At 45.2% G+C, this 20,702-nt stretch overlaps 3 protein-coding genes across 4 annotated transcripts in view; 2 read left to right on the forward strand and 1 right to left on the reverse strand.

The window, feature by feature from the left end:
- LOC130379336 (endoplasmic reticulum resident protein 27) overlaps positions 1-1,792 on the forward strand; it is a 4,536-nt gene extending 2,744 nt beyond the window's left edge. For both annotated transcript variants that reach the window (XM_056586109.1, XM_056586107.1), the window contains exons 5-7: positions 105-230; positions 1,287-1,484; positions 1,675-1,792. In XM_056586109.1, coding sequence (XP_056442084.1) covers positions 105-230; positions 1,287-1,484; positions 1,675-1,716 — 366 coding nt within the window. In that variant the 3' untranslated portion in view covers positions 1,717-1,792. The remainder of the gene's footprint in view (positions 1-104; positions 231-1,286; positions 1,485-1,674) is intronic.
- A 4,141-nt stretch (positions 1,793-5,933) lies between these two features.
- bglapl (bone gamma-carboxyglutamate (gla) protein, like) lies at positions 5,934-8,843 on the forward strand. Its single transcript, XM_056586117.1, has 4 exons — positions 5,934-6,087; positions 7,066-7,356; positions 7,648-7,738; positions 8,150-8,843. Exons 1-4 carry the CDS (start codon positions 6,027-6,029, stop codon positions 8,250-8,252), a joined length of 546 nt encoding a protein of 181 aa, XP_056442092.1. The 5' UTR covers positions 5,934-6,026; the 3' UTR covers positions 8,253-8,843.
- A 1,543-nt stretch (positions 8,844-10,386) lies between these two features.
- On the reverse strand, positions 10,387-19,804 carry slc34a2a (solute carrier family 34 member 2a). The gene is made up of 13 exons (XM_056586083.1): positions 19,230-19,804; positions 18,385-18,451; positions 18,090-18,212; positions 17,425-17,553; positions 16,827-16,970; positions 14,552-14,663; positions 14,262-14,454; positions 13,940-14,035; positions 13,649-13,769; positions 13,238-13,405; positions 12,893-13,009; positions 12,251-12,375; positions 10,387-11,599 (listed from the first exon to the last, which is right to left on the reverse strand). The coding sequence occupies exons 2-13, from the start codon at positions 18,446-18,448 to the stop codon at positions 11,024-11,026; spliced, it is 1,968 nt and encodes a 655-aa protein (XP_056442058.1). The 5' UTR covers positions 18,449-18,451; positions 19,230-19,804; the 3' UTR covers positions 10,387-11,023.
- Positions 19,805-20,702: the final 898 nt, after the last annotated feature.

Consider the following 20,702-nt stretch of genomic DNA (forward strand, 5'->3'; position numbering starts at 1 on the left):
ACTGAAGACCCCCCCTTGAGCCAGCTTGCACTCTATGGTTGTGACGCATGCTGTGTTTCTATGCTTTGTTTTCCTCACTGCTTGTTGCGTCCCTCTGCCTGCAGACTGCGGTGGGTCTGTTCAACTCGGAGGTGAAGGTCCACCTCCTGCTGATGGTCAACCGGGGCACCAAGGAGTTCACCCAGCTCAAGGAACAGCTCGCCGCCCTCGCCCCGGAGTTCACCGGCAAGGTCAGCACCAGCCCCTCCCCTTCCTCATGTCGTCGTCGTCCCCCCCCCCCCCCCCCGCAGAGGTCAAAGAGAGAGTCCTTTGAGTGTGGAGTTCCTCCCCTGTGATATCTGGTGGCGGATTAGCGTCAGGGAAACAGGCAAACGCTCAAAGTTCAGAAAGCTCGGCCATTTCCGAATCGATGGAATCAATTTGAACCAAAACAAACGTGTAATTGAAACACGGCTTAAACATACAGCGTCATCAACGTCGAAACAGTGGAATATTATAACATTTTATTCAAATTCTAATTCTAACATTCTAATCTAATCTAATCTAAAAAAAATCCCAAACTCCACACCTGTCCTCCTGTTTATTCAAATTGAATTGAATCAGAAGGACTGAGCGGCTGAGCCATGCAGCCCTAACCCTAACCTCCACACCCAGAGGTGTGGGAGGACGGTCTGGAGCGTACCCAGGGACCACATCCGCCCTAGCCACACACTAATCACCCCGGTACCGTCTGGCAAACGGTGCTGGAGCATCTGCACCAAAAGCAACAGGACCAGGGACAGCGGCTTCCCACAAACCACAAGACTCCCAAACATCTTGAACTATGACACCATACAGCTACACCCCCTCCCCCTCCCCCCACCCCCCACACACACTGACAAACACACACAGACACTCTCTTCTACATTAAAATGTCAAACAGCCTTTGCACTATGCTTTTTATGCTTTTCATACTTTTATTATTACTCGTGTTTCTTTTTTTTTTCTACGCTTTCTACTGACTTGTTGGTCTTGCATTGGTGAGGAGAGCTTGGAACACAATAATTGTTACAAGAAATGCTACTGCCTTTTCTTTGTGCTGCATTTGACACATACTGCATTTTAACTGAACTTGAAATGGATGTTTTACACGGGAGCCAGCCGCACTGCAGCCACTTCGTTAAAGAGAGTACGATGTTTTGGTTCTCCTTCGGACTCGGCCACTGTGCGGAGATTCACCGTGGAACGAATAAGGGGAAGCATGTCAATGTTACTACCGATGTTTCTACCGACTCCACATCCCCCAGCTGCTGTTTGTGCTGATCAACGGCGCGGTGAAGTCCAACCTGCGCTCGCTGGGCTACTTCGGCCTCGCGTCGGGGGACCTCCCGCGGGTGGGGATCTACGACGGTGGGTCGGACATGAAGTGGCTCCTACCCCAGGGGCCTGTCTCCAGCGAGCGTGTGAGGAGCTTCTGCCACGCATTCCTGAAAGGGGAGCTGAAGGTGGTTTGGAATGTTTATATTAATATAAACATACTGTATGCACGTTATACATTTGTCTGTTATTGTGAGGACTTTGTCCGAGAATGGACGAATCAATGAAAGTTCATATACGAACGTCATCTCAACATATACGAAATATTGTTTGTTTCCCTTTGGCCTGTAACTCCAATTTCCTTTTATTTTTAACCAGGCGGAGAAGCAGGCTGGAGCTCAGGCCAAAAGCGAGCTCTAAGATCAATAAAAACCCTGTGAATGTTGAATACATTTGGAATAAAAAAGAAAAAAGAAGGCAAACGTTTGGTTCCTTCTTTCTCTCAGACGACACCGCAGCCCTGTGGTGGGACGCTTGCGTCTGTCTGGAGCACGTCTTGAACCAGCGCGGAAATGTGTGTGTGTTTGTTTGTGATTTGTGTGTGTGTGTGTGTGCGTTCATATGTGTGCTTGTGAGAGGGGTTGACCTCGCTACACTGATCTTGCAACACCATAGCACCATAGTACCATAGCCCTAAAGGACTATAGTACCATAGCACCATAGTACCATAGCCCTATAGGACTATAGTACCATAGCAACATATCACCATAGTAACATAGCCCTAAAGGACTATAGTACCATAGCACCATAGTACCATATCACCATAATACCATAGCACTATAGGACTATAGTACCATAGCACCATAGTACCATAGCACCATCGTACCATAGCACTATAGGACTATAGTACCATAGTACCATTGCACCATAGTACCATAGCACCATAGCACCATAGTACCATAGCACTATAGGACTATAGTACCATAGCACCATAGTACCATAGCACTATAGGACTATAGTACCATAGCACCATAGCACCATAGCACTATAGGACTATAGTACCATAGCACCATAGTACCATAGTGCAATAGTACCATAGCACCATAGTACCATAGTACCATAGTACCATAGCACTATAGGACTATAGTTCCATAGCACCATAGTACCATAGTACCATAGCACCATAGCACAATAGCACCATAGCACCATAGTACCATAGTACCATAGTACCATAGCACCTTAACACCATAGTACCATAGCATCATAGTACCATAGCACCATAGTACCATAGCACCATAGCACAATAGTACCATAGCAATATACTACAATAGTACCATAGTATCATGGTTCAATAGCACCATAGTACCATAGCACAATAGCACCATAGTTCCATAGCACTATAGTACCATAAAAGCATTGTACAAAAGAACAATAACGCTCCACCATTGGGCCATAGTACCATAGCACCACCAACTGCCCCAACTGTAGTATAACTGCTTTTCATAAACATTCCTCAATAAAACCAACTATAACACTAAACGTCCTTAACATCTATAAGTAGTGAATAACTTAAATATGGTTAATTAGACAGACTTTGAAAAAAAAAAAAAAACACGAAAGACTTTAACCAACATTCTAAATAACGGAAGTAGAAGCACGAAAACAAGATCTATAAAATGACCACAGATGGTGTGTTTGTGATATTTAGGTTGATCCTAAATACAGCCCTTCAGAGTACGGGGACTTTCTGGGGGCCTGGCTGGTCCCAGAGTAATTGGCAGTGGGGAGCTGCCAGGCGGATGCAACAGAGGACTCGCCGAAGGAGCTGGCTGGCAGGCTGACGTTCTCAGCGAAAAGATGAAAATACATAACCTCAGCTGGCTCTCCAAACACTCTTACAGACTGTTTAGGGGCTGTTTCAGGCGTCCCAATGGATGTGATACACATGAATGAATAGGGTCGGGGGAATCAATTCATCCAAGTCTGTATACATGTGTGTGTGTCAGTACATGTGTTTGTGTGTTTGCCTCTGTGTATTTTGGGGTATGTTTGTGTGTGTGTGTGTGTGTGTGTGTGTGTGTGTGTGTGTGTGTGTGTGTGTGTGTGTGTGTGTGTGTGTGTGTGTGTGTGTGTGTGTGTGTGTGTGTGTGTGTGTGTGTGTGTGTGTGTGTGTGCATGTGTTTGTGTAGTTCTGTACATGTGTGTGAGTTTACATCTGTATATGTTTAGTTATGCATACATTAGTTGTGCATGTACTGTGTATGTTTGGTGTGTGTGTGTGTGTGTGTGTACGTGTGTGTGTGTGTGTGCGTGTGTGTGTGTGTGTGTGTGTGTGTGTGTGTGTGTGTGTGTGTGTGTGTGTGTGTGTGTGTGTGTGTGTGTGTGTGTGTGTGTGTGTGTGTGTGTGTGTGTGTGTGTGTGTGTGAGATGATTTGTGCATCATGGCAGTTTCAATGATGAATGGCTGTGAAATTAAATCGGTGAATACGTTACGATAAAAATTAAAGTGGTTGACCTATATTTGATACGAAATACCTGAATGAAAGAACAAAAAGCACTGCCCAGACATACAACACAGTCCATAAAAAACATAAGGGAACGTTCTTTTGATTTATAAACATCCATTGAGCACAATTGAAAAGTGGTTTCTGTGTCAAAACATTAGAGATATGAGTAAGCATTACAAAAGGTAGTATTTGTATGCGTCTGACTAGCCTGTCTGGTGGGTTTGTGTGCATGAATCTGTTTGGCATTTCCGAGTGTAAAACATAATGAGCAGACCGCAAGCAAACGCTCAGCATTCTAGCATTCTTCCACTGCCTCGTGCACCCAAAGAAACGGCAACAATAACAACTCAACGTAGACGTGAAGAAAGGGAAGTCGTTTCTCTTTGTCAACAGCTCTGATGCCCCCACGTATTGAACCCTGTCCAGCAAGACAGAATCTTGACCAGACGTACAAATTACATGCCACTCCATCCAAGAGCTACGGCCGACACCAAGAATAACAGAGACTGTGAAACAAGGTAAACGGCAGGCCAGCGCTGTGGCAGCATTGTCTGCAGCATTCCTTCACACTACAATGGACGAGGCGTCGACACCGCACCACCTCGTCCGTGTGTCTGAGAAGAGATCATCCAGGCATGTTCCTTATCGTCAACGTGGTATTTAACTTATATAAAGGGCTCTGGCATCTACCCACTACTCTGCAAAACATAAAATGTATATATATATATGCATATATATTTGCCTGGCAAGCCACAGCTAAAATCTGTGAACTCAACTCTCAGCAGAGTCTCTAAAGCGAGAGCTGAATCCAAACCCACATGTGTATCTGCGGCTCTGGCACTCGGGGTTCAGCGCACGCATCTAAAAATAGCCCAGGGGAGACAATGCAGCAGCAGCAGCAGCAGGCCCGGCTCTGGACTTGGCTGTCAGTCTGCACGGGGGTTTCGGTCGGACGATGGGATGGCAGCGCGTCGCTCCGACCACGGCCCTGGTTGTAGAGGAGGAGGTCTGGAAATAGTCCCTTGCTCTGGCTGGAGGTTGCGCTGGTCCGCCGCAGCGCTGTAATTAAACGCAGTGGCGTAATGAGCGTCGCTCCGGGTCCGCTCCGCACCATTAGTAGCGGAGTGCGGCTCAGCCAGACCGCACTTTAGGGTTCGTGGGGGTGGGAGGGGAGGGGTAGTGAGGGAGCAGGGGGGAATCACATCTGGGGCGAAAGGCGAAGCAATGCTGTTGAACCGGGTACCCTTTTGCTGCTCTTGCGGGAACCCCACCATACACACATACTCACACACGCGCGCACACACGCCCTCACACACCACACACACACACACACACACACACACACACACACACACACACACACACACACACACACGCGCGCACATACACACTCACAAAAACACACACACACACACACACACACACACACACACACACACACACACACACACACACACACACACACAGATACACAGATACACACATACATACATACATACATACATACATACATACATACATACATACATACATACATACATACATACATACATACATACATACATACATACATACATACATAAATACATACATACATACTGTACATACATACACACACACATGCACACACACACACACACACACACACACACACACATACCATACGCACACACACCCTAACCCTTTTTGCATACATAATATTGTGTGGAGGGCAGAATACTGGTTTATGTATGGGTATGTGCGTGCGTGCGTGCGTGCGTGCGTGCGTGCGTGCGTGCGTGCGTGCGTGCGTGCGTGCGTGCGTGCGTGCGTGCGTGCGTGCGTGCGTGTGTGCGTGCGTCTGTTTGTGTGTGTGTCTGTTTGTGTGTGGGCGAGCGAGACTCCCTGAGTTTCTGTGGCAGGAGAGCGTGGGTGTTTCTTTTTCTTTTTGGGAGGTGGAAGCGGAACCAGTGCCATTCGATTTCTCCAGCCAATCAAATCAATCCCACGGCCCAGCCCGGCCTCACCCAGCCCCACCAGGCCCAGCATCCGGCAGAGGAAGACCAGGGTGGAGGAAGAGGGTGGGCTGTCGTGAGCTACGGTATATATTGACCCTGGATGAGGAGCAGAAGTCAGACGGAGCCTTCCAGAGCCACACAGGAGAAGAGAGCCAAGAAGGTCTGAAGCAGTCAGCAGCCAGTCAAGTCAAACAGGCCCCAAGCCCAGCCTCATCTCCACGGCAACATGAAGACCCTGGTCCTTCTCAGCATCTGTGGCCTCCTGACCGTCTGCTGGTCAACAGGAGGTAAGGAGCCCCTCCCGTTACATCTCTGGTCCTCTATAGCGTGTTTGAGTACTGAATACTGCCTACTGTCTGTTTTATAAGTACTGAATACTGCCTATTGTCTGTTTTATAAGTACTGAATATAGTCTCTTTGATAAGTATACTGCCTATAGTCTGTTTGATAAGTACTGAAAACTGCCTATTGTCTGTTTTATAAGTACTGAATACTGCCTATAGTCTCTTTGATAAGTACTGAATACTGCCTATAGTCTGTTTTATAAGTACTGAATACTGCCTATAGTCTCTTTGATAAGTACTGCTTTAGTGAGTCAGTCTATAGAGGAGAAGAAACGCTAGAATTAGCGCTTATCAATTTGTAAATGTTAGTAGTGCAGTAGTGTAAAGTGTAAGTAAAATGCAAATCAAATGTCTTGTAATGACTGTGTACTGAATACTGCCTATAGTCTGTTTTATAAGTACTGAATACTGCCTGTAGTCTGTTTTATAAGGGTTGAATACTGCCTATAGTGTGTTTTATAAACGACTAAATGCTTTTCTACTTGTAATATTTTGGACTCAATGCTAAAGTGTGTTTTATAACTGACTAAAGGTTGTCTATAATGTGTATTTTTACTAGTGACTACATGCTATCTACAGTGTGGTTTATAAGTGACTCAATGCTGTAAATAGTTTGATTATCAGCGACTAAAGGTTATCTATAGTTACTCGTGACTTAATGCTATCTATGGTTTCATTATTAGCAATGCTTAATGCTGACTCTCCATTGTAGCATGCATGTTATTTACATTGAGGTTCACAGTGGAAGAGTGGGCCAATACAACATTGTGTGTGTGTGTGTGTGTGTGTGTGTGTGTGTGTGTGTGTGTGTGTGTGTGTGTGTGTGTGTGTGTGTGTGTGTGTGTGTGTGTGTGTGTGTGTGTGTGTGTGTGTGTGTGTGTGTGTGTGTGTGTGTGTGTGTGTGTGTGTGTCGCCTTGCAGTGGTGGAGCCTGAGGCGGTGGATGATCCTGATCTGGACGACGCTGGCGAAGCAGCCCCTGATGTGGCAGACCCCTCCGCCGCCCCCGACGCCGATACACCTTCGTCTTCCGAATCCGATTCCCCGTCGGACTCCTCTTCCTCTTCATCCTCATCATCGTCATCGTCATCTGAATCCTCAGAGTCAGACTCGGCCGCCTCTGACTCGTCGTCCTCCTCCTCCTCCTCCTCCTCCTCCTCTTCGTCCGAGTCCTCCTCCTCTGAGGTCACGGGCGCTCCTGCCCTCGCTGAAGGTGAGGCGCAGCATGACGTCGTGTTGTGAGCCTGCTGCTCCCGTCTCTGGCCTGCAGGGGGCACCGTGGCAGCAGGGGCATCCCCGGGCCGTGCAACAGTCCAGTCATAGTAAAGTGTATCATTATGATATAGACATGATGTGACCCGCTGTCCCCAAGTAATATCCGTCCACAAAGCAAACCCACGTGTGTGGGGATTTGAATGTCCATCTCGGATGTGACCCCACAACCTTTCTGTTTCGTTGCGTGTCCCTTTTGCGTGTTCTTAGCCGTGCGTTGTTACCTCCCCAGCTCCCCAGGTGATTATGAAGAGGGACCTAGCCGCCGTTCTCCTGAGGAGGAGGAGAGCCACCAGCACACTCAGCCCTCTCCAGACAGAAAGGTATTCCCCTTCACAACACACCCTTCAGCCTTTAAACAACACAATAAATGCACTCCTACTCTGCAACAATGCTGCTGAGAGCCCTCAGAACCGAACCTCACCCTCTGTCCTTCTCTATTACTCTATCTCTCTGACCCTCCATATCCCACTCTCATTCTGTTGCTGTCTGTCTCTCTCACTCTATCTCTATATCTGTCTGTCTGTCTGTCTGTCTGTCTGTCTGTCTGTCTGTCTGTCTGTCTGTCTGTCTGTCTGTCTGTCTGTCTGTCTGTCTGTCTGTCTGTCTGTCTGTCTGTCTGTCTGTCTGTCTGTCTCTCTCTCTGTCTCTCTCTCTCTCTCTCTCTCTCTCTCTCTCTCTCTCTCTCTCTCTCTCTCTCTCTCTCTCTCTCTCTCTCTCTCTCTCTCTCTCAGCCTGAGGGAAGTGTGTGAGCTGCACGACGGCTGTGACGAGATGGCGGAGACCGAGGGCATCGTCGCTGCGTACACCGCCTACTACGGACCTGTGCCCTTCTAGGAGGAGCCAGGACCCTCGCTCCATTGTTGCTGTATGAACTGTAGTTAATAAAATCGGCACAGGGTGGCGCAACCACCACTCCCCCTCGTGGTCAGAAAAGGAACAGCACGTATGGCTTTTGGTGATCAGCACAGAAATATATCTACTACTCTGAATAATATATCGTAGTAGGAATACGTATGGCTTGGAATTAGAAAGTATTCTGGAATGAGTGAAAAGGCCATTAAGGGTGTGTGAAAGTGTGTTGCAGTCCACTCAAATGTATATTATTCTAAACAAATGTAAATTGCAAAGTATGGTGCTATAAACGCTGCAGATGTTTGTATTATAATGTGTTGATATTTTTGATACGGTGTTAGAATAGCTTTAGTGAGTCAGTCTATAGAGGAGAAGAAACGCTAGAATTAGTGCTTATCAATTTGTAAATGTTAGTAGTGCAGTAGTGTAAAGTGTAAGTAAAATGCAAATCAAATGTCTTGTAATGACTGTGATACATTTGGAATTGAGATGTTGTAATATTTCATTGACATTTGGAAAAATACTGATGTTGATATTACTCAATAAATATGACTAAAATCAAAAGTATTTAGAGTTTTGTTGAATCTTCTGGATCTCCCAATACCTACATCTTCAGCAATGTAATGTTATTATGGTAGTAGGCTTGCTAGTAAGAGCACGAACAACGATGAAACTCAATGTTAATACAGCCCGCCAGGACATGCTGTCTTTCAGCCACAGACCCTCTGGGGAAACAGAGGATTTGCATCCATCATTTACACTGAATAAATAATTGCACTAGCTTAAACTTGTTTGCTTAACTCTTCCGTCGGTAAAAGTTTCAAGACAACATTCAACATTAACGTATTTGGTAGAAAACGAAGCGGCAGTGGGAAGAAAAAGTTTAAACCTATCAGTTATTTGTTATTGGGGCCTTACACACATTAGCATTCAGTTACTAATTTCCAATATCGTGAACGCTTGTTCCTGGTGCCATTTCCTAAACGACCCACAAAAGATTAGATATTAGTTATCGAGGTTAACCGAAGATAAAGATAAAACGTCCCCCACCCTCTATAGGCCTGTGCTGGTTCATATCTTTGTGGCGTTGCACTGGGAGACCCCCGCGGCAGAGAGCACTCTGTCGCTGAGGCCATTCGATTATCAAAGGTTCAACCACACCTCGGCTGCTCCCTGGATAACTCGTAGCAGCTCCAGGTTATCGCAGGGAGATAGAGAAGAAACACAGCCATAAATAGCCAGATACTGCTAGCTTTATCCCCTTTTTTAAGCAAACAGGCAACTAATGCCACGTGATTGTGTGAGAGATAGTCCTGGCTGGCAGTAAAGATAAAGACTTTTTTGATACAAATGTACTTCTTTATAGCCTAGGGTGTGTTTTGTACAGCAATAGCGACTGTTGTACAATTTTCAATTTGATGTCTTTAACTTTTAAAACTGACATCCCCTGAATATTTGGGTATTTTTATGTTTATTTAACTAATATTCAGTCAATATGCAATATGCATATGCCCTCAGAAACCCTTCTGGGGACGTGGTCTCGTGGCTGACATGGGTGTGTTTAGTGAGCCATTTATCATTGAATGTATTGGCTTATTGATAACCAGTCTCATGTTCACATGGCATCATTCAACGTCATATGACTCTACATCCGTCAGTACGATGGAACAGCAATGGAATCTACCTGGACACGTGATTGGTTGTCACAGACACTTCAATGTTGACTAGAAGTAGGCCTAGGAATGTAGTTTCCATCTCAATGGGGAACGCATTACACTAGGTTTGAGAGAAATTGAAAGAGAGAGACTAATTCAGCAATGAGAGTTAGATAGACAGACGGACAGAGAGTGGGATAGAGAGAGAGAGAGAGAGAGAGAGAGAGAGAGAGAGAGAGAGAGAGAGAGAGAGAGAGAGAGAGAGAGAGAGAGAGAGAGAGAGAGAGAGAGGGAGAGAGAGAGAGAGAGAGAGAGAGAGAGAGAGAGAGAGAGAGAGAGAGAGGGAGAGAGAGAGAGAGAGAGAGAGGGAGAGAGAGAGAGAGAGAGAGAGAGAGAGAGAGAGAGAGAGAGAGAGAGAGAGAGAGAGAGAGGAGAGATAGAGAGAAAGGATGAGGGAGGGGAAAGATTGATTTAGGTCTCTGACTAAAACACCAAGATAAAAATAGCTTCAATGATTTTATTATGTACAAAAACTCTCTTCAATTAATGAATGTCAGAAAACTTTAAACTCTTTAAATATTTACAATCAAATACATAATCAACATTAATTTTAAGCCATATATTCCTTGAATATAATTACTGTCTTCATAATAGATTAAGATTTTTGCAAAGTTACATCTTAAAATGATGTTTCGGAGGATGTATTAGTTACACAGTAATGAACATTAAGTACAAACCACTGAAAACCATGTGACACATAAAGCTTCAGACTACTCCAGAAACATTTTGTGGCAACTGTTCCATTACAGTTTGAACATTTCTGCTATTTTATTACTCAAATCAAAAAACATAATTTTAAGACAGCTTACAAGGGCACCTCAGATTGAATTACTTCAATCAAATATACAGTGTACATTTGAAGTTCTATATTGAGGTTTCACACAGAGTTGTTAGAGTTCAATGAAGCTCAATACAGGTTTGATGTTGGCTCTGAAGTTATGTCCACAGATGCTCAAAAAAGCACAGACCAGACCCGATTAAACCAGACCCGATTAAACCAGACCCGATTCAACCAGGCCCAGATTCAACCAGGCCCAATCAGAGACGACTTGAGTTCAGAATCTTCAGCTCCATTTTCCTCACGCGCTCCGCCTCCTCCTCCTCCTCGCTCATCGAGGGGTTATCATACGTCCCTGCCTCCTGCGTTTTCCCCTCCGGCTCCGTGCAACACTCATCCCCCAGCTCTTCAGGGTCGTCGGGGGCAACCTGGCAGCACTTGCAACAGCAGCAGCACTTGGTGGCGAGGACGGTAACCACCCTGTCCCAGGGCTCCAAAGAGTGCGCCCAGAGAGGCAGGAAGTCCCAGGAGCGCAGCAGCGCGGGCAGCCAGCCGGGACGCCGCCGCTGCAGCACGTTGATCACCGCGGCAACCACCAGCAAGACAACCAGCGGGACACCCACCCCCACCAACGCCTCCCACCCGGCCATGGAGAGGGCGAAGATGCCAAGGGGCAGGACGAAGAAGCAGGCGAGGATGTAGACGCCGGCGAACCAGCGGTAGGAGGCGGTGATGTTCCCCAGGCCTTTGGCCAGGCGGATGGGGATGCGGGTGAACGGGATCGGGTACCAGAGGATGATGCCGGAGATGTTGAACAGGAAGTGGACCAGGGCGATCTGTGCAAAGAACCAAGGTAATACTTAGATGGATGGATGGCCTGACTGTTGGTCTCGTTGGGGGTAAGCCCCTCTTTGTCAAGCGAGGTCAGGTTCCCATAGGAAAGCTAAAGCAAGGCATCTTTATCCATATTACACTTTTATTACACGAGTAAGACTCAAAGTACTTCACATAGAAACATCGTCATACAATAATAAAATAAAAGTAGATGAGTAAAAGACAACAAAGGCTAAATTAAAAAAAAAGCATTTTAGAAATTGCAATGTATTTAAGATTAAGCAGAAAGCTAAAGCAAACATAAAAGTCTTCAGTCGTGTTTTAAAAGTGGTCAGAGTTGGGACAAGTCTTTAAACCTCAGGGATTTTATTCCAGCTATTCATTGCATTGTAACTAATCCTGCTTTCCAATGTTTCGTGTTTACTCTGGGGATAATTAACAGATTGGTCTCAGAAGATCTTAGTGGTCTAGAAGGCTTACGTAGTGGAAGCTCAGTTATATTCTTTGGCCGTAAAACCATTTATATGCTAGCATGATTATAAAATCAATTCTCATATGACATACTGGGAGCCAATGTAACAAATTAAGAATTGCTGTAAGATGTTAATTTTTTTTCATAGAAAGAAGACAGATGAATGGATAGAGGAGCAGACCTGTAAGGCGTTGCCCAGTGTCTCTCCAGGGCTGGCCATGGCTGCCAGTATGGCGGTGGTGGTGGTGCCAATGTTGGCGCCCAGAGACAGTGGATAGGCTCTCTCTATGCTGATGACACCAATCCCTACAGACACAACGCAATACACATCCATACTCAAAAACAGTATCCTTTTGCCTTGGTCCAGTTAGTCTCATTTCACGTGAGATGTAGCCCAACGCTTAGATGAAGCAATCATCGTGTCTGTCCCTCGATAAGACGCCACACTCAAACTGTCAACAGTCAAGCTTAACAGCTCAATTGAACATCGCAAAGAAACGGTTAACAATAATTACAAATGTTAGATTTGCAGAACACTGGAACACTATATCGTGATAGAGAGTGATAGGTAGACTGTGGAAAACATCTTCGTTGGCCTATTATGTGCAGAGATATCTACTTATATTTACTGACACCAATGATGCTAACCATTGGTTTTTATGATAGACATTATTTTGTATATAAAGTGCAGATGGATCCAGATGGTCAAAGGGCAGACAAAGTGATTTTTAATGCAATTATTCCTAGATGGATAAATAAATGGATGCATTCATGTGAATGGACAGATGATGGACAGATGAATAAAGTGGTGAGTGGATCTCACCAACAAGTGGGGTGATGGCGGAGGTGAAGACAGAGCTGCTCTGCACAATGAAGGTCATTCCCGCTCCCACCAAGATAGCAATGTACCCAGTCACCCAGCCAAAGGGAAATGGAAAATCTACACTCACAGACACATGCAAATACACACCACACACACACACACACACACACACACACACACACACACACACACACACACACACACACACACACACACACACACACACACACACACACACACACACACACACACACACACACCCACAAAGATGTTAATACCACATCTCAAAGAAACAATCAAACAAACATCAATTGCCGTTATGAGCAGGTAACATGGAGGACATGCCTGTGTTCAGGATCTTCTTGATCACCATGGCGACCTGACCCCTGAGCATGGAGTTGAGCAGCTTGACGATGAGGATGAGGCAGGAGCAGAGCACCAGCAGGGACAGCGCCAGCAGGATCAGCCCCACGGCCAGGTCGGACAGGGCCACGCCCACAAACAAGTGCTTACCTTGGAACACACAGTGAGAGGGAGACCGGGTGAGTTGCACTCACCCCCACTGGTCCACTACCTGTGTGCTGGTGCATAAAAGTGAGCAGGCCCGACATCATTGTTATGAGCAACACCTGTGCTTGATCTACGACGAATCTTCTGTGAAAAAGGTCTAATTTGCCCACCTGTGTTTCAGCCTATTCACAGTACTGTATTAACAACCAAAATGTACTTGAACAGATCAAAGTGTATTGCCAGTACATTTCTCAATGTTGTATGTCTCAGAGACGTTCTTCAGAGTGTAGGTAAGGTTGCCGTCTTCCCAGCATAGAGACGGAGAGGTGCAGTTCTCCGGACCAGGAATTGTCACGTTCATTAACGTCTGAAATAAACACACACACATTACAAAGTGCTCGATGTACTTGGGTCACTATCAACTGACATTAATATGCATATAGATATGAATATATTCATATAGATATTCATATTAATATTATTTTTCCTTGTATTATTACAAATTCTATATATAAAGAAATGCTTTTATTGTCTTACTGTGTTTGTGAACGTTTTGCACCAGGTCTTGATGAGACTCCTGTTTCTTGCTTCCGGATCTCCAGTGGCTATGCCACTAATGACAGACTGGTCCAACTGAGAGAGGGACATATGTACACAGCAGAGAGAGAGTGAGAGAGAGATAGAGAGAGCAGTTGAGATGAAGAGACAAAATCTTGTCATAGTAATTAAGATGCGGATGGAAGAAAAGTAGTAATAGGTCTTATACACCTCACAGAGGAATGCAGAGTCCGCTTTCAGTTTCTGATTAGAACCAAGATGGTCCCCAGGTTGACCAAGGTGCCCACAGCGGTCCGCGTACCTGTATGATGGCCTCTGTGAGGGGGTCCGTGATGACGTTCAGCAGGGCTGGGGCTTCTCCACTCTGGATGTTGAAGGAGTCTATGATGAGTTTGGTGATGATGTACAGGTAACCCGTGGCAACTTCCAGGGGCAGCAGCACCAGCACAGAGAGCCAGTTGAAGAAGTCATGCACCGTGGCCCCAGCAAACGCCCTACAGGTACAGAACATCAATCAGATACCCTGGATGAGGTCAAGGGTCAACAGCACTGATGTTGCGTCGTGGATACAAAAAAGATAAATGTTGGTACCTGCGAAACGTGCTGCGGTCGCCGGCCTGCGTCATGGCAACCAAGGTGTTGGTGACGGAGGTTCCGATGTTGGTACCCATGATGATGGGCACCGCCAGCTGGACCGTCAACACTGCCGTGGGATGCACAGAGGACCTTCATCACCATGAGCCTCATCATCATCCTCACTACACAACCCTCTTATCACTGTCGCAGACAAGGTCAACCGTGGCCTAAAGGATCTGTACTTCTAGAAAGCAGACTTGGGTGAAACAATTGCTCGGTGGTCTAACGGAAAAAAGGAAAAAATAAATATGGGTGTATATATACAGTCAGGTCCATAAATATTGGGACATTGACACAATTCTAATCTTTTTGGCTCTATACACCACCACAATGGATTTGAAATGAAACGAACAAGATGTGCTTTAACTGCAAACTTTCAGCTTTAATAACATCCAAATCAGGTGAACGGTGTAGGAATTACAGTTTGTATATGTGCCTCCCACTTTTTAAGGGACCAAAAGTAATGGGACAAATTAACAATCATAAATCAAACTTTCACTTTTTAATACTTGGTTGCAAATCCTTTGCAGTCAATTACAGCCTGAAGTCTGGAACGCATGGACATCACCAGACGCTGGGTTTCAACCCTGGTGATGCTCTGCCAGGCCTCTGCTGCAACTTCAGTTTTGTCTTCAGCAAGTGAAATGCATGCTCAATCGGATTCAGGTCAGGTGATTGACTTGGCCATTGCATAACATTCCATTTCTTTGCCTTAAAAAACTCTTTCCTTGGTTTTGCAGTATGCTACAGGTCCTTGTCCATCTGCACTGTGAAGTGCCATCCAATGAGTTCTGAAGCACTTGGCTGAATATGAGCAGATAATATTGCCCGAAACACTTCAGAATTCATCCTGCTGCTTTTGTCAGCAGTCACACCATCAATAAATACAAGGGAACCAGTTCCATTGGCAGCCATACATGCCCACGCCATGACACTACCACCATCATGTTTCACTGATGAGGTGGCATGCCTCTGTTGGGGTTCGGCTTAGCTCAGGAGGTAGAACAGTTGTCTTGTAACCGAAAGGTTGCTAATTCGATCCCCAGCAACCCTAACTGCTCCTGACGAGCTGGCTGTCGCCTTGCATGGTTGACTCTGCCGTCAGTGTGTCGATGTCTGATGTAAGTCTCTTTGGATAAAAGCGTCTGCTAAATGACGCATTTATCGCCCTAATTGATAATTGTAATTGTATGCTTTGGATCACGAGCTGTTCCTTTCCTTCTCTATATTCTTCTCTTCCCATTACTGTGGTACAAGTTCATCTTTGTCTCATCAGTCCATAGGATGTTGTTCCAGAACTGTGAAGGCTTTTTTAGATGTTGTTTGGCAAACTTTAATCTGGCCTTCCTGTTTTTGAGGCTCACCAATGGTTTACATCTTGTGGTGAAGCCTCTGTATTCACTCTGGTGAAGTCTTCTCTTGATTGTTGACTTTGACACACATACAGCTATCTCCTGGAGAGTGTTCTTGATCTGGCCAACTGTTGTGAAGGGTGTTTTCTTCACCAGGGAAATAATTCTTCGGTCATCCACCACAGTGGTTTTTCCGTGGTCTTCCGGGTCTTTTGGTGTTGATGAGCACACCCGTGCGTTCTTTCATTTTAAGATTGTTCCAAACAGTTGATTTGGCCACACCTAATGTTTTTGCTATCTCTCTGATGAGTTTGTTTTGATTTTTCATCCTAATGATGGCTTGCTTCACTGATAGTGACAGCTCTTTGGATCTCATATTGAGAGTTGGCAGCAACAGATTCCAAATGCAAATAGCACACTTGAAATGAACTCTAAACCTTTTATCTGCTCCTTGTAAATGGGATAATGAATTAATAACACACACCTGGCCATGGAACAGCTGAGCAGCTAATTGTCCCATTACTTTTGGTCCCTTAAAAAGTAGGAGTCACGTATACAAACTGTTGTAATCCCTACACCGTTCACCTGATTTGGATGTAAATACCCTCAAATTCAAGCTGAAAGTCTGTAGTTAAAGCACATCCGTTCGTTTAATTTCCATTCAAATCCATTGTGGTGGTGTATAGAGCCAAAAAGATTAGAATTGTGTCGATGTCCCAATATATATGGACCTGACTGTATAAGAATGGTTTCTCGGGTTCATTCAAGAGGCTCTATGTGCGAGACGCTCTGGAAGAGTCCCACGGAGACGTAGCCCTAACGGACAGGAGAGGCCGTGTAGGGCTGTGTGAGGTGTGCGTGTGCGAGCTGCCACTCACACCCGGAGGAGACCATGCTGACCACGATGGAGGAGGAGGTGGAGGAGCTCTGCACCAGCAGGGTGACCAGCACTCCGATCACCAGGCCGGCCAGTGGGTTTGCCAGCACCGAGTTGTCCTGGAAGATGTCCCCTGCTGCCTTGCCTGGGGACGGACGCAGACGGGGACACATCAGACATAGCACAACGGATATGGGATTATCTTTTTTTTTTTGGAGCGTTTTTTGCATTAAACATGAACGACTTATAGAAGGTTCATTGGAAGCAGTGATGAGTCATTTGTGTTTCCTTCCGTGTGCCCACGTGTAACAGACATGAAGGGGAGTTTGGTGTGCATGTGTGTGCATTTGTGTGTGTGTGTGTGTGTGTGTGTGTGTGTGTGTGTGTGTGTGTGTGTGTGTGTGTGTGTGTGTGTGTGTGTGTGTGTGTGTGTGTGTGTGTGTGTGTGTGTGTGTGTGTGTGTGTGTGTGTATGTTTGTGTGTTGGGTTGTGTGTGTGTGTGTGTGTGTGTGTGTGTGTGTGTGTGTGTGTGTGTGTGTGTGTGTGTGTGTGTGTGTGTGTGTGTGTGTGTGTGTGTGTGTGTGTGTGTGTACACTCACCTCCAACCAGCTGGAAGGCAGAGCTGAGGATATCCAGGGAGCAGATGAACATGTACAGGAAGCACAGCAGCAGGAGCAGCTTCCCCACTGACACCAGCACCCTCAGCACCTTCCCCCCAGTACTAAGGGCTGGGAGAGAGAGAGAGAGAGAGAGAGAGAGAGAGAGAGAGAGAGAGAGAGAGAGAGAGAGAGAGAGAGAAATAATCACGTTATGGATTTTGTGTCAAACATACACAAATGCCATGGTAGCCAAAGAATTTAAAACGCCTCATAGTTTAACTTTGTTGCACATTAGGATACTTTTTCGTTGTGTGGTCAATGGTTATTCATTAAACAGAGATATCATTTCCATTGTGCAATGTCTCACTACTGTCTGGATTGGTGCCAGATGTTTTTACAACTGCCTAATTTTTTATATTATCCTTCAATTAAATAAACTACTGTTTCACTGATCACTGGACAAAACAATGCTGTTTCTATGTAGTTATTATGCAATACATTATTGAGCTTAACCAGTTAAGATTAGATGTACAGTTTTATTACATACATGTGCATGTTTTTATCTATTCATAGTCATTAGCACCGCTAGCGGAACAAGCAGTAGTGTAGTTAGCAGCAGCTGTCCTGTAGCATGAATCAGCGGGCAGAGAGGTGCTTCTGTTCACCTGACCAGGGCGTCCCACTGTCCTTCAGTTCTGGTAGGTCCCAAGGGTCCTCTGTAGCCTCTTCCTCTATCAGAGCCACCGTGGAGTGGGCTGCTGCCATGGAAACACCTCTCTGTTTCAGCTCTGTGAGAACAATGCAAAGAAAATACTTTTAGATTACTCTTTTTCCTTTGTACAAATAGCTAAAACGTAAGAGGCAAAGTGGCAAAGAGTGTGGGTATTTGTATCACAACTTAACAACATAAAGAACATGTAAGCAAGCACATATTTATAGAATATAAACAAAATAGTATACCATTGGATCCATTTTCCATCTGTCTCCCATTCCTGTCCTGTATGGGCTCCAGTCTAGGGCCCATTTTCTGACAAAGCAAGGGAATGGTTGAATGCTTAACTTAAATATAGTGACCTGATATGCATCTTTGGATTGTTATTAAAAGCTTGGTGAATTTCATAGATTATGTCATAGATAGAGTATTTTATAATTATTAAGCTACAGAAAGTAAGGACACAAATTGGCAAAAACACACACGCAGACACACACACACACACACAAATACACACACCCACCCACAACCACAAACACACACACACCACTATTGATTGGTGGACCGCATAGCTTACTGAGATCAATATCCACGTTTAAATTAGCAATGAGGTATGGCTCAATCATTTAATCAACAATAAAAAAAACTTTTATTTTAATGAATTATACAATTATACATCATCACAATGCAAATAATGTATTTTTAAATCAATTATTTGTAATAATGTAATAATTGATGTATAAATATATGAAATAATACATTATAGAAAGATAAATAACCCCCTTCAACTCAAGGTAAAGGTAGTATAAAGCTGTCGTCAGACCTTTTCTTAGTGAATAGGGAATTCTATTGTAATTGAAGGACATGAATTAAATAAACTCCTAAATACTATTATGCTCGATATACTTCCACAGTTTGACAAAGAAATGTCTCAACCATCTTAAAAAGACATGAAGGCCATATTATTGTGACCGTATAAATATGTCATGAAAAAATACTTTGTGGTCTCCATCTAAATTTTTTTTTTTATGACTGAAGAAGATGCTTGAAAAATTAAAGTTGACAACTTGTCCACAATCCTCCGGTTCCTTACCTGTGGTGGTGTAGGGTCTGTGTGTTCGGGCGATGGTCTACACAGCTTGCCTCCTCCAATGAGCCCAGTCTCAGGAGGCAGCCGTGCAGGTCCACACCTTAAGAGGGGGGGGTCCCACCAGTGACGCGTTCCAGTGGAAGCCTTCGGGAGCGCCGAGGGTCGTAGAACACGTGGCGAGAGAGTTGGAAGTCCTGTGTGTCCTATCTCACCTGACGTAATCTCCCCACAGCGAGGTGTGTCGTCGCGATTACCTGGAGATCTTGCCTCGCCACAGGTGATGGCTACTGCTGCAGCTCCACTTTCCGCCCCTTGTTTGGCCTACTCTTTCAAGCAGATTGTTGCCCCTTCGCCCCTGGACAGAGTTATAAACCTGCGCAACCTCATTACCTACCCGCTAATCACCTGTTCTGTATGAGTCACTGGGCTATACACATCACATTTTCATGACAACTAGACCATAAAAAGCCTTTTGGCCGTGGCACACACAAACACACACTAATATTCTGCTGCATCCAGCTGGTGAGCAGGTCCGAAAGGCCCAAACAATGGTTGAATCCCCTGATGGGAAATCTCTGTTTTATAGTTTGGAAAGGCGTGGCAGGGCAGAAATCCCCCCTCTGGTCAGGATCTGCCCCTGAACCAATACAGATAGATTAACTCCAGCGATGGGGTGGGGGCGCTGGGAGAAAGGAAGCACAGGATTGGCTGGTGGGACCCATCGGACTGTGCCATCATTGAGTTGGTCTCTCTTGAGTATATGAGTGTGTGATTGTAAAGATATAGTATACATTGTTTATACTTGTTTTTTCTCCTAGTTTTGTTTCCAGTACAAACTGATCTTGCAGACAATTCTTTTTAAACTGATGATGTCCACAGAGATATAGCATATAGAATGATGCAACACAGCACTGTATGTTTTTATTCCAAAACTATTCTGTAAGGCTGGGTCCATCTGGTTGAGCCGCATCCGGCAAGTTTCCATGGAAAGTTTTTGATTGATCCGTCAATGTGAGATGACCATACCCCGGAAAAAAAACAGTCCTCCTCATCAACCCAAATATGTTATGCTCTCTTTCTCTCATTGAGCTTTTGCTCTTATTGACTTTTCTCTGCATTCCACCAGACACACGCACTGAAACACGCACAGAAACACACACACACACACACACACACACACACACACACACACACACACACACACACACACACACACACTCTACTCTCATCGGGTCTGCATACTCAGCAGCAGACCTCAGCAGACATACTTCTTAAGGTACTTCAGACGAGCAGTCGACCAGACATGTCCCTGTACGTGCCTCAGGGTGCTGTGATCTGTGAGTGATCACAAGGGGAGCTCCAACTCCGGTTCTCCTATTTAAAGACCAATAGTAGGCCTAATTATAGAACAACCCATTGGGATCCATTTCTGTTTCTCCCAAACAAGCCTCACACACTGACTTACATCTACATGCA

Source organism: Gadus chalcogrammus, chromosome 3 (genome assembly GCF_026213295.1).
Source record: "Gadus chalcogrammus isolate NIFS_2021 chromosome 3, NIFS_Gcha_1.0, whole genome shotgun sequence".
Classification (NCBI taxonomy): domain Eukaryota; kingdom Metazoa; phylum Chordata; class Actinopteri; order Gadiformes; family Gadidae; genus Gadus; species Gadus chalcogrammus.

What these genes read in the sequence shown, in the direction of transcription:
- slc34a2a (XM_056586083.1), bottom strand. Translation starts at nt 18,448, where the DNA reads ATGGGCCCTAGACTGGAGCCCATACAGGACAGGAATGGGAGACAGATG. An exon ending in CAGTGGGACGCCCTGGTCAG is followed by an intron (nt 17,554 to 18,089) that starts GTGAACAGAAGC and finishes TCTCTCTCCCAG; the next exon opens with CCCTTAGTACTGGGGGGAAG. An exon ending in GCAAAACGTTCACAAACACA is followed by an intron (nt 13,770 to 13,939) that starts GTAAGACAATAA and finishes TGTTTATTTCAG; the next exon opens with ACGTTAATGAACGTGACAAT.
- bglapl (XM_056586117.1), top strand. Translation starts at nt 6,027, where the DNA reads ATGAAGACCCTGGTCCTTCTCAGCATCTGTGGCCTCCTGACCGTCTGC. An exon ending in CGTCTGCTGGTCAACAGGAG is followed by an intron (nt 6,088 to 7,065) that starts GTAAGGAGCCCC and finishes GTCGCCTTGCAG; the next exon opens with TGGTGGAGCCTGAGGCGGTG. An exon ending in AGCCCTCTCCAGACAGAAAG is followed by an intron (nt 7,739 to 8,149) that starts GTATTCCCCTTC and finishes TCTCTCTCTCAG; the next exon opens with CCTGAGGGAAGTGTGTGAGC.